The 13,510-nt window shown below is 31.5% G+C and overlaps 1 protein-coding gene across 1 annotated transcript in view; it reads left to right on the forward strand.

Moving 5' to 3' along the window:
- Positions 1-13,510, forward strand: part of LOC124369615 — a 32,816-nt gene that overhangs the window by 8,659 nt on the left and 10,647 nt on the right. Inside the window, exon 3 of the mRNA XM_046827665.1 lies at positions 4,778-4,900. Coding sequence (XP_046683621.1) covers positions 4,778-4,900 — 123 coding nt within the window. The remainder of the gene's footprint in view (positions 1-4,777; positions 4,901-13,510) is intronic.

Here is a 13,510-nt window from a genome sequence, read left to right on the forward strand (position 1 = left end):
AAAGTATTGCCACGTTGCTGCCAAATAGAGTATGAATTAACTAAAATATGATACCTTGGGATGGGCCTAAATATTACAATGTGCTATGGATTGTACCTTCGAAATTAGTAATTACTACAATTTTAAAAATAACTTCCCTTTACGATTATCTCGACTCACAAACGCGGGCGTCAGCATTTTTTGCTCGACAATGCAGCTGTAGTCGGGAAAGGGGAAGATTTGTAATATGAAGTACAATTAAATAACGGTACAAGGTTTATGACTGCCTAGTGTATTGTACCAAATTGCATTTTTGGATAGCCCAAGTTTTAAATTAAGAATACACCATTGTAACCGTTAGGTGTTTACATAATTCATATTCAAGTATGTTTCTAAAAGTGAGTGGATATATAATACGAAGGGAACAGGATTTTTCCAGACGTTTATCCATTGTTCAGTGTCTATCCATCGTTTATAAAAAAAACAAAACAAGTTACGTTTTACGATCTGCAATCTTCCTTTAGGTGAATAATATACCTAACAAATAACTAGAATTTTGGTTAAAATAAACACATCATACCAAAGCTTTGTCACACACATAACTTAGGAATACACGCATTAGACGTGCCACAATGCTCTGGTATGGTTCTTTAATATTTAACCCCACCTCCAAGCTTGCATAAGCATATCTCTTAAGTGATTGTGCTCCGTTATGAGTTGAGAAATTTCGGTCAAAAAAGTAATGTTGTAATTACAAATTTAGTTATCATATTTGTCAAAACTTTCGTAAAATTTTAAAAATTTTAGACCTACTATTTCTAGCCTCAAAGACTTCTACTAAAAATTTCAACGACTGTTTTGTGTCAGTTAAATTTGGATTTGAAAAATACATGTTATTTCTCCTGAACTCTAAAATATTTCAGGTAACATTTTGGATTTTTATTTCCTTATATAACACCCTATTATTTAAACTTATATTTCTAATTAAGAATCAACCTTTTTGGTCGACCAATTCTCTAGAATAATGTTTAGTAAGAAATTTTGCAATTAATTTATATTTAAAAAGAAAAATAAATATCCGGTTTAACCAATCAAAAATTTTTACTTCTTAACTATTTATAGAGGATTTAGTAAAGTTGAACGGTGTAGATCTTTTAAAAATGTTATATTTAGTCAGTTCAACAAATACCAATGTAACACTCAATTCCGGTGAAAAAGTCATAGCGCAATAGAATGTGGCTTGTCTTTCTCAATATGAATAATCGATAGTAATTAACCACATCTAAAATTGTAATATCACAAAATTTAGCTATATATATTTTTTAGCAATTTTGGGAACAATTTTTTAAAAAGCTGCTTTAAACTTAGACACTGCTCAGAGGAAATAGAAATTCCCAGACAGCAAAACATTGCAAATACATTTGGCAGTTTACTAGGTGCCGGCATTGGTGAAATTTCTAAGAATAGTAATCATGAGAAGCTGCTACTTCCACTGTAAACTGCAGATGTATTTATGGTGTTGTCGGTAAGGATTAGTGTACTTGGAATATTGGAAAACTTCCCAGATACAAGACTCAGTTTAGGGTCGCACCTGGCCGTTGTCGCCTTACTCAGAGCTAGGTTAGAGAAACCTAGCTCTCTTACTCCTAAAATGTCACAGGTACATGTTCCAGTAATTTTAATGCTAAACCCAGGAACGACGGTAACCGTGCAAATGTACTCGTGCTTGTTTAGAAGTATACGTTACAGAGTACTCCTAAAATGTCACAGGTACATGTTCCAGTACTGTCACTGCTAAACCCAGGAGCGACGGTAACCGTGCAATGTACTCGTGCTTGTTTAGAAGTATACGTTACAGAGTACTCTTAAAATGGTACAGTTACATGTTCCAGTTACTGTCACTGCTAAACGAGTCTCATTACTTTGTAGCAGGAACGGCAGTATATGTGTAAAGTATCTGTATCGTAAAATTACATTTAGCAGTTACCAGTAACGGGTACCTTTTGATTGCGGTAACTTTTATCTACTCTCGGGACAGACGAGTATTCGGTACAAAGTATCAGTTAAAGTAGTCCCTACGTGATCAGTTGTCACAGCAGTGACTTAGTTTCCCGAGCTCTGAGCAGTTCTGTACTGTGTTAATTTGTTATTATTCGCTGTCACCTGGTCGCATTCTGGCGATTTGCGCGTTAAAACGAGCAGTCGCCGGTCAATTTAAAAAACCTGCTCAATTTAATATCTGTTAGTAATAAATAGTTTTAACTGATGGTTTACAAAATTACACTCTCATTATAATGACTGTTACCTCCATAGCATGACCAGTGCAGAATTTTATAAAGTACCAATGATCAAAGAAAAGATGATAAATTAATAACACCTTTATTCTCATACTATTATAAATTCTAAGATTACGTATTCTATTACAGTACTCTTGTATCTATTTCGTATATAACTAAACATTTTCGAAGTTTTACGTTATTCAAAATTAGAAAGTCTTATTTTAATGTATTTGGAAATATGCCAGATTTAGGAACTAAATAAGTTACTGTTTATGTAATAAAACAATGTTATTAACTTATGTTACTATAGAAGCTATAAATGATTGACGAGATACAAAAGTAATATTACTTTGGATTTTAAATATTTATTCTGAATTAGTTTTGAAACAACTGATACCATACTTTCTTGTTTACGGAAGAGAATGTGACAATTAAATAAATTATTACTTGTTTATATTACAAAATAACATGCATAATTTTTGTCTTGAACCTGGAGCCAGGCTTACCAAACTATGAAGTATGAGTTGGGCAAACCATTATATGAGTTGGGTAAACTCTTCACTTTGCTCAGTCCATGTTTATTCCATGTGCTATCAGTATACTAAATAAAACAATCTACTAAACAAAATATGAAACTAATCAGAAAGATCGTAATTGATTACAAATATGTATTTATTTATGTAGTAGAACTGGGTAAGTCATCAAAAAATCGGTAAATACAATTAAATATTATTATTCTGGCACTTGAAACTATTCCTTGTGACTACTGTTCAAACTAAATACAATTTTTTAATGTAGAAAAAAAATATGTAAATAAATAGGAATATTAAACTTCTAAACCAAAAATTACATATAATAATGGAATTGATAATCTGGAAGATTTTAAAAGAGCGCAATGAACTGGAAATACATCTTACGTAATAATCCGGTTATTTTTTTACGTACACAAACTCCCTTGTGGAATTCGTACTATCTTCGTGGTAAAATTCTAACTTTGAAAGCCCTCCCAAAGTGAAGATCAAAATAAACTTTTATACTATGCTGATGCGAAAACCTTCCCATCTAATTTTCTTCTAGATTACTTAATAACCGTGTTTTTTGGTGATTGGTCCAGCGCAAAACTTCCTAGTAAAACCAAATAAGGTCATGAAATCAAATATTTTCGTTCGTACCATAAAGTAAACCCAAATATATGAAAAAAGATAAATAAATCCATAGAGTTTAATCAGTTGGTCAATTGGTTTTATTTAATCTCATTTATATTGACATATTTTATCTGTTTAGCACTAAGGTATTCACTCCGTACACTATAGACAGAAGTCCACAGCTGCTTCAGGGAAAATGCCTCAATTTCCCCAATGGAGAAGACCAAAATTCCTGCTCAGGAGACCAACAGTTCCACCGCGGTCGGCGATTAAGTGGCGGCGCAAAGAGGACAAACAAGAGCATAAAGCTTAAGGTGTGTCTTGAAAAAGGAATGTCATGGCCGTATTGAAAAACAATATACACAATTGGAATTTATGAGATAAGATTTATTAACTGAGTACAAAGTTATACGACGTATTAGATATATAGACTGAGAGTATAAATCTGAATTATTAAACACTTTTAGAGAAAATTGTAATGTATTTTTTTATTTATTTAATATTTTGCAAAATACTTTATTCAAAACATTTACCTTTAAGGCAAGACAATTTATCCAACATTGAAGTCATTAAACTTCAAATTACATTCAAAGAAAAGCGCAGTAATTCAGCATGGACATTATACGATAAAGTACGGTTTCACAACAATTAATAAAGATAAATATCTGTGTGTAATGTGAAATATGAAGCGACATACAATCAAAATGTATAGATAATATAATACAGAGCAGTATAAAATAATATTTTATTAAGTTACAGATTCTCATCACAACACGACTGAAAAGAACAAACTTTAAGAATATCTTCTGAAGCAGTACTATTTGTACAAGATACTGCAGTGGCATTAACACTATTCCCATTCTGAATTGTAATTTAGAAAGAGTAAAATAATATTATTAGCCTTTTTCAATAAAACGGTATTTACTTTTTCAACTTCTAATAAGATTCACAATAACCAAATATGGTATATTAAATTATTTATAGTTTGATATTTTTTACTAAATACTAAGTAAAAAGTGCCCATTTGAACAATTCTATGTTCCATTTAAATCAATGACTAATTACACCGTTACTTTATGCATTTTTTGTAGTGAACATGCCATGCAGGCGTAAATAGCAAATATGTCAAATATAATGACTTATATATTGTCACAATTACCATCCATATGTATGAAAAACCTGTATTTAAGGATGGACAACAAATACGAGTATATTTTACATTAATATATAATTATAAGCCATACAATTTCTGTACAAGAGATTTACCTATGATAATAATATTAATACCGTATTGTTCTTTAATGAGTTTAGTTTTCGATAGTTAATGTTTAAGATGTTTGCATATGGTTACAATATAAAATATCTGTGTTATAGATAATGTCAGTCAGCAGACTGTTATAAAGAAGGAAACATCAGGCCCCCAGGAAACAAAAGGCTTCCAGGAAACAGACTGTCAGGAAAACTCAAAGTGTCTGGACGTTCCTGCTACGCACAACGGTAAGAAATCCACATACTCCTAGCAACTCGATAGTACACTATAGTGATGTAATTTGTAAAGTTTCAACAAATACATCGTTCTTTGGCTCTTCAGCGGCAAGATCCTATTAAGTTGTTACACACTCATCAGAAACAGCAACATTAATATTATTAACTTTTCTTCATAAGTTATAAACAATAAAATTTGATGTATTTTGTTAATTAAACTAAGTGATTTTGCTGTAGAACCTTTAAATGAACGAATTTAAGACACTGGTTGATTCAAGATAACAAATTGCAATTGCATTTTGACTTCATTCATTTCTTGACTTCAAATCCTAGAATAGATCCTAGGATCAAGCAATTTCAGTTAACTTCGATGCTTTTTGCTGAATACATTTTTTACAAGATTTTTAGATATCATAGTTGTTCTTAGACATTCGGATTAAGGTATCCTTATGAAAATGTCTGATTCTGTACAAATTCACTCTCCCTAATACTATACCTCTCTAAAACTTGTATTGTATTCTGCAAAGAAATAGAGTAGTTATCAATTAATTAGATTTCTTTAGTTTCGTAAATTAAATGATTGTTCAGTCTATATATGTAAAATAAACTACATCAGGTTACACTTGTATTAATTTGGACAACATTTTCATTCTGTAGTCTTTTTATATTATTTTTCCTTTATTATACTTCATTCCCAATTTGAATTAGGCCTGATAATATTGTTATGGGTAAAGTTATTTCAATTACTGTATATAAATACATAGGTTTGGATAGAATACGTTTGCTAAATTTTTTTTACAATTACATTTAGCTGTATTTTGTTTTGTTAAAGATGCATGTCATTGAATTTTGGAGAAGACGACAAAAGTATATTTATTTAAAAAATAGAAATTGGAAAAATGTATTAAATTATAACATAAAACTATAGAAAAACACACACAAAAACAATGTTAAGGCTACCATTGGAGGTCCAAAGCCCTCATCTGAAAAGCCGATGGGAAATGTAAAGAAAAAAAGAGAAGATATCGGCAGATTAGTCGAAGCTCATTGCGGTTCGAGTAGCGTTACATTGTGGTTGCTATTTTCCTGTGATAAAACTTTGCATTACGAGTTTGTGTTTTATGTACACTATTTGTGTGGGTAAGGTAAGATAAGATGTAAAAATATTCCTGACTCTGTTTCTACCCTAAAGTAAAAAAATAATTTTTGTTTCTTTTCAGCATAATTTTATTTCATTTTATAACACAAATACCCAGTAAGTAGTCTTCAACACAAACCTGTTCAGGCCGGGCCCGACATGTCGGAGGGTCTGGCCGTTGATGCCCTTGAGGCAGATTATGAAATATAAACTCAAAAAGCCGTAGAAACTATTTTAGAGCATAATTATGGTAATAACACTAATGCTGAATCAATGTAAATAAACTAAAACGAGATACAGATCACATACAATCTAATGAGAATAGCAAGGAATATCAAAATACACATGATGTAAAAAGAATGTTTATTAAAAGGTACTACAAACATGATAACAAAGGTCCCTTTGAAATTATAATACAGGACAAACAGAAACGTAAATTAAACCCTTTTTTATAGGTAAAATAATTGAGACACATTACTAAGACATTGAATATATTGATCGGGCTGGTAAAAATCTATCAGCTAAATGTAAAACATACGAGGCAGCAAACAATCTAGTCGATTGCCAATATCTGTCAAAGTATAATGTATTTGTACCCTCCTTAAGAATTTACTCTGTAGGTGTAATTTTTGTAGAACATAAAATATCTGATGAAGAAATTCTCTCTGATACTGTAAGCCCATATAGAATAATTCAAGCCCAAAGAATTAAAAGGCAAGTGAATAATGAACTCACATCTACTCAATTCGTAAAACTAACATTCGATTCAGATAGTCTACCTGAATATGTTACATTAAATTATGTTAGAATCAAAGTAGATACATTTATAATACCTGTAAAACAATGCTTTCGATGCTTTGCATATGGCCATATTGCAAGTACCCCTTGTACAACAATAGGTTATGCAGGACCTGTGGGGAAGCCTATCACTCGGATAAATTTAATATGCCAGCAAAAATGTATTCATTGTTCAGGAACACATAATAGTAACTCTAGAACATGCCCAGAATATACCCGCCAAAGAAATATGAAGGGCAGGATGAGTAACATAAAGGAAGATTATTATACAACCAGTAAATATTTCCCTATGTCCTATAAAAAAAATAAAGGTCGCAATCTAAATTATTACTATTCTTATTCAGAAGCTACCATAAATGGCACATATGATTCAAACTTCCCGGAACTTTCCTCATATAAGAACCTAGAAACAAACAACATGTTTTCATCTCCAAGCGATGAATACTACCCAGACCAAAATAGCCAAGGTAGTGAAAGTAACCTTAGTGTAAAGAATATTTCATCCAACTCAGTTGGCTTACATAGGACTCACTCTCACAATATAAATAAAAATAATAGGTATAGACACCTCAATACAAAAACTAAAAATAATAGGCCTACTAATATTACAGCTTCTACGCAAAACCTAACACACAACAGTCGTCAAACATCTTCAGTGTCAGAATTAGAGGTCTGCCACAACTTACTGTACAGGATAAAGAACATTTACAATATTTCTTAAATAAGAAAATTGAGGAAGTAAGATCCAAAGTGCAAACTATTTCTTAATTTACAGGTACAAAAAAAAAACAGATGGATGGACTTTTAACATCGTGTATGTTTGGTACCGGTAAACAAGTGTTGACCCAAAAATACATAATCTAAAACCAAATCAAAACAGAAGTACAGGTACAAAAAAACAATACCACCAGATAACAATGTTAAAAGAACTTAAACTTGTACAGTACAATTTTAGATTAATTAAACTTAAGTGATCCAAAATTATACATGTAAATTAAATTATAGATAAAAACAAATCACATTTAGATATAGTCCTTAAGTCTGACTATGTAAATTATTAAAAATATAATTCATAAACTAGAAATACATAATATCACTAATCACTAGTGTATATTATTAATCCAATAATAAAAACTCCATGTGCTATAATCACATATAAACAAATCTACAAATTATGGTATACTATCTTAATAAAATATACAGAAAAAAATGTATTAATTAATCCTAAGAAATAAATCATGGATATGAACAGACTTAAAATATTCCAGTGGAATGCTAAGTCATTAAAACCTAAATGGCCTGAACTTGTGCACAAAAGAACAAATACAGATAGTTGCTATTCAAGAAACCTGGCCAACCAATGAAGACAAATTATCAGATACAAATTTCAATATTGTAAGAAGTGATAGGTTAGATGGATATGGTGGTACAGCTTTAATAGTTCAGAAAGCAATATAAAAAAGAATGTAATTGAAAAAGAAGAAAAAAAATATAATTCAGAATCGACTCAACTCTTGAGTATCATAAATACCAATTTAAAACATCAAATAAAAATTATAAACATATATAGCACTAATAAGAAAGTTAACCAAAACTTTTGGTTTGAAAACATATTCTCCGAAGGTAAAGGATATATACCATTGTGTGTGGCGATTTCAATGCCCATCATCCCTTTTGGGGAAGCAATAAAGCCAATAGTAGAGATAATGATATATACAAACATTGTAATAACTCTGTATTTATTTTAGCCAATTCAAACAATCCGACAACAACTCCAGCCTTATTTCAGCAACAGTCTACCATTGATCTTACCTTTCCTACACCTAAATTATATTCATCATTACAGAACTGGGATATACTGCAGGATCCAATGGGCAGTAACCATTATCCAATTATAATGTCTTTTCAAATTAATCAGATTTATTCGTATATCAAACCTAAACTAAATAGGTCCACATCTAGAAATTTTAAAAAAGCAAACTGGGAATACAATTCTGCTTATGCACAAACCAGGATAAATAGCATCTCGAATACAAATTTCGGTGCTGTATGACATTATAAATGACGCTGCTAAATCATTTATTCCCAATATAACGTTGCCAACTGATAACAAGAAGTTGAGGTTTTCACCCAAAATCTTGGTGGACTGAACAATGTTCTCAAGCTGTAGCCTGTAGAAGAATTTTTAAAATAAATACTGCTGTGAACTATAGAAATTATCAAATTGCCCAATTTAATGCCAAATAAGTAATACAGCTTGCCAAAAACAACGATGGATAAAATTATGTACCCAGATCAGTGATACAAAATCTAAAACTTATGCATGGAAATAGTACAAAAACTTAAAAATAATACAAGCACTCATAATCATGAACTTTATAATAATATTCATTTGGCAGAGAGATTTATGAGTCACATTGTGCCCGGTTACGTACCACAAAACTATCAAATAAAATATACTTTAATCAATGACAGCAACCACAATTTGGATAGCGGTTATAATATGAAAGAACTTCTTAATGCCATTAAAACGAAGAAGAAAGATTCTGCCCCAGGACTTGATGAGGTAACCAACAGCATGATCAGTCATCTCCCGAAGAATGCTCTGGAAATATTACTTACCATCTACAACAAGATATGGAAAAATGAGGAAGATATACAGGTACATTGGAAAGAACTTAAAATTATCGCCATATTGAAACCCAGTAAAAATGAAGATGATGTAAAATCATATAGGCCTATATCATTAGTATCATGCCTTATGATAAAGAAATTATGATAAAGAATAGACTTTAGTGGCTTGTAAATAAATTGAAAATTATTCCTGATACTCAATTTGGATTTAGGACAAAACGTAGCTGTCAAGATTACTTACTGACCTTGACAACGGATATCCATGTTGCATTAACCCATACAGAAAATGTTATTGTTACCGCACTTGAGATAACAAATGCTTATGATAATGTATCAATACCTACATTGCTGAGAAACCTTTATATCGCTGGTATTCAAACGAAATTTATTACCCACTTCAGTAAATAGCTTACTGATAGAAGTCTTCATCAGATACTTCCTCATGATACTATTATAAGACATACATGTAAGGGCTTACCGCAAGGAAGTGTTATTAGTTCTATCCTGTTCTCTATCTACATATCGTACATAAAAAACTACCTACCAAACTGCAGTGTTTGATAAGTCATTCCATGTAATGGCTTGTAGGTTGTGGAATGCCCTTCCCCAAACAATTACTTCCATCGATAGCAGTTCCCGGTTTGTGGCGAAACTGAAAGATGTGTATCTTGAACGGTTAGCTGGGGCAGTTCCGGTCTGAGATGCTGTGGGCGTGACACTGGCAGAGGGATGAATGTGAGATTGTGTGTGAAAAAGTTCATTTAGCAATAAATACTTTAATTTATTTGTATATTAAAAATATAAATTTATATTATGTTTTAAGAATAGTAGAGATGGTTAATTTATTAATGTGTTAAATTGTAATTATTACACGTTAAAATATTACATTAATGTCACTACTTTGTGTAAATGTAATTATTTCTTTATTTTATTATCTTTATTATGTTTTGTTTTATTCTTAGGTAATATTTATTTAATGTTTTAAATTTTACTTTGCAACAGGTTAAGTGTAAGAAAGGGCCATGCGGCCCGAACTTTGCCTGTAAAAATAAAGAATTTTTCATTTCATTTACCAAAAGAAATTAATTTAGTCCAGTTTGCTGATGACATAACGCTATACACAAGCCACAAAAATTATGATAGCACCCAAAATCACATGCAGTATGCCCTAAATGATATAGTTAAAAGTTTGATAAATTACATCTAGAATTGAATGCCAACAAAAGTCATATTACTATTTTCTCTAGGAAAAGGACATGTAACACAAATAATTTGCGTTTATTTATATCTGGAAAAGAAATAAAAGTGTCAAACATTAAACTTTTATGGGTAACATTTGATAGCAAACTAACCTTTACAGAACATATTTTAAACTTTTGCAAGCAATCATTGCCAAAAGGATCTAAGCTTAATTAAAATGTTATCCTGTGGCAGTCAAGGAGCTCATTCTGACTTGATAATTAAAATATACAATGGTTTGATACTCGCAAAGCTAGATTATTGTAGTTTTTTGTTTGGTCATGTCTCTCAGACTATGCTAAATAACCATCCTATGAGATTGGCTCTAAATACATTTAAATCAACTCCTATTATATCTGTACTTACAAAAACCTCCATTTTACCATTAAATATAAGAAGAAAAATTATTGCAGAAAGAGTAATGTATAAGTTAACAAATGATAAAAAACACCCAGCATTCCATAAAATATCATATCTTAACCTACAAACTAATATATCAGACTATTGGCAGAAAAAGAAAATCCCACTGTACATACAAGCTTTAAGCCAAATTGCTGATTTCAACCCTCATTACATGACCCGAAAACAAAGTATCCCAAATCATTGGGATTTCAATCTACCAATTTTAATGAACATTCCTAATATAGCTTTTAACAGTACACTTAATGAAGAGAAGATAAGTAAAAATTATTTTAGTGATATTATAATTCAGCAAATCACAAATAGGTGTTTGGAAACAAACTACAAAGACTATCTTATGGTATACACTGATGGTTCAAAATATGAACAAAGTACTAGGAGCAGCCTTCTACATTCCATCACTAAATAAACAAAGTAAATTTATGCTAAACAAAAATATATCAAATTACTCGGTTGAAGTGTATACAATTTACTTTGCGATTGTGTATGTACTTACGTTAAACTTGATCAATGTACTGATATGCTCTGATTCTCAAGCATCCATTAAAGCTTTAGAAAACTGCAGTAAGGGATGTAAAGAAGATGGTATTGTCCTATGATTTATTAACTTTTGGTAGAAACAGATAAAAACATAATTTTCCAATGGATTCCGGGACATGTGGGAATAAAACATAATGAGACTGTAGACAAGCTAGCCAAAGAAGGCTCGTGTAAAGGAAATCTTACACATTTACCAGCCCAAATTGAAGACTGTAAAGCTTACCAGAAAAAGATATATGGAAAACAATTTACAAACCTTATTCAGCAATCACCTAAGGCTAGATGGTTTAAACAAATACAAAACTACTTTACTAGATACCCATGGTTTAAAACATGCAATCTCAGCAGAAGGGAAATTATTAATATATGCAGACTAAGGCTAGGATGTGCAAATGTAAATTCTAGTTTGTACAAAATAAAAGGATACTTTACTTCACTCTGTTTGAACTGCGCAATGGCAAAAGTTGAAACAACAGAACATATTTAATTGGAATGTCCCAAGTACAATTATGCAAGGCAACACTGTATCAAGATAATAAAGCCACCAAGTCCAATAAATATGCAATCCTCAAGAAATATATCCAGCTAGAAATCCCGGCTAAAAACCATTTTAAGTATGTTGTACAGGCCACTACTGTACTTTGGGGGTTTGAGAGTTTAGACTCATTTTTATCTTTCACTCTTGGGACACCACCACCCCCTATAAGGGAACTGGAATTTCCATAAGACGTTCGAAAGTGCCTTGCCAAAGGAAGTAGTAATTTTAACCTATTGTTCAAAACATTGTTTTGGTGGAATACAAGGTTAATAATTGACATTTGAATTGATTTAATAAACCTGAATATTTCTAAAAAGGTGCAGTCTTAATTTCCACCAGTATCTACTTAAATCTTAAGAGTTCGAGACTATTTAGGGTCATCATAATAAAAACAAAAAATGTTGTATATTAACATTCTGTATATAACTTAAAAAATGATATATTATTTCAATTTTGAAAAAAGAGGCCTATGTTTAGCTTTTGGTCTTTAGGCAGCTTGGTGTAAATAAGAAAAAGAATAAGGTAATTCGATGTACAGTAGGCATGCGTTATACACAAGGAACTGACGCAAACTAATAGTTTTAATTATGTGTCCATCAGTTTAATGAGAACAAAAAGTCTAAAAAGCTAAGTTTTTGTTAACTAGGCAACTTTTTGTATATCCTTGCGCAAGTCCGAAAAACGGTCTCAACGGCTAAACTTTTGTCGTGAGTGGGTAATCTTAAGGGTTATTCAGTTTTATGCGGCCACACTTTGTGGAGTTCGGTCCAGTTCGGGATTGAGCTTCTACTTCAACGTAAACGAGTGACTTGTGTGTGAATTTGCTATGTCGGTATGACCTATCTGGTTGATAAATAACCCTCAGAAAATAAACCACGTTATCCTTTAACCCCATATAACATGATTCCCCCCTCCCGGGAATTTCCTGTTATAACCAGATAAACTACAGAGTAATTAAACCCCCTAATAAAGGTTACTGTCTTAGATTAAGTATTACGTCTTAGGTAATAAAACAGATTGTCTCATAACACCCTGGTGGGCAGATTTACTCAGTACACAGAGAATAATCCACTTCCTGGTATGGTAGAAAAATATGAAATATTGCGCAGTTCTAGATTAGTCCGTGTAATCACTATAAATCCACTGAAAGGCAGCAAAGTCTTTATTGAAGTTAGTCTAAAAAAATAGAAGATCTGACCAGTACAGTCTTTCCTCAAGACCCTCCTTCTACAAGACACAGTATAGAAATTGAGTTTTTTTAAATTTGTATCTATAATTTTGATGTTTCCTCCATAATGGATTGAGCTCTTTGGAC

This window comes from Homalodisca vitripennis, chromosome X (genome assembly GCF_021130785.1).
Source record: "Homalodisca vitripennis isolate AUS2020 chromosome X, UT_GWSS_2.1, whole genome shotgun sequence".
Taxonomy (NCBI): domain Eukaryota; kingdom Metazoa; phylum Arthropoda; class Insecta; order Hemiptera; family Cicadellidae; genus Homalodisca; species Homalodisca vitripennis.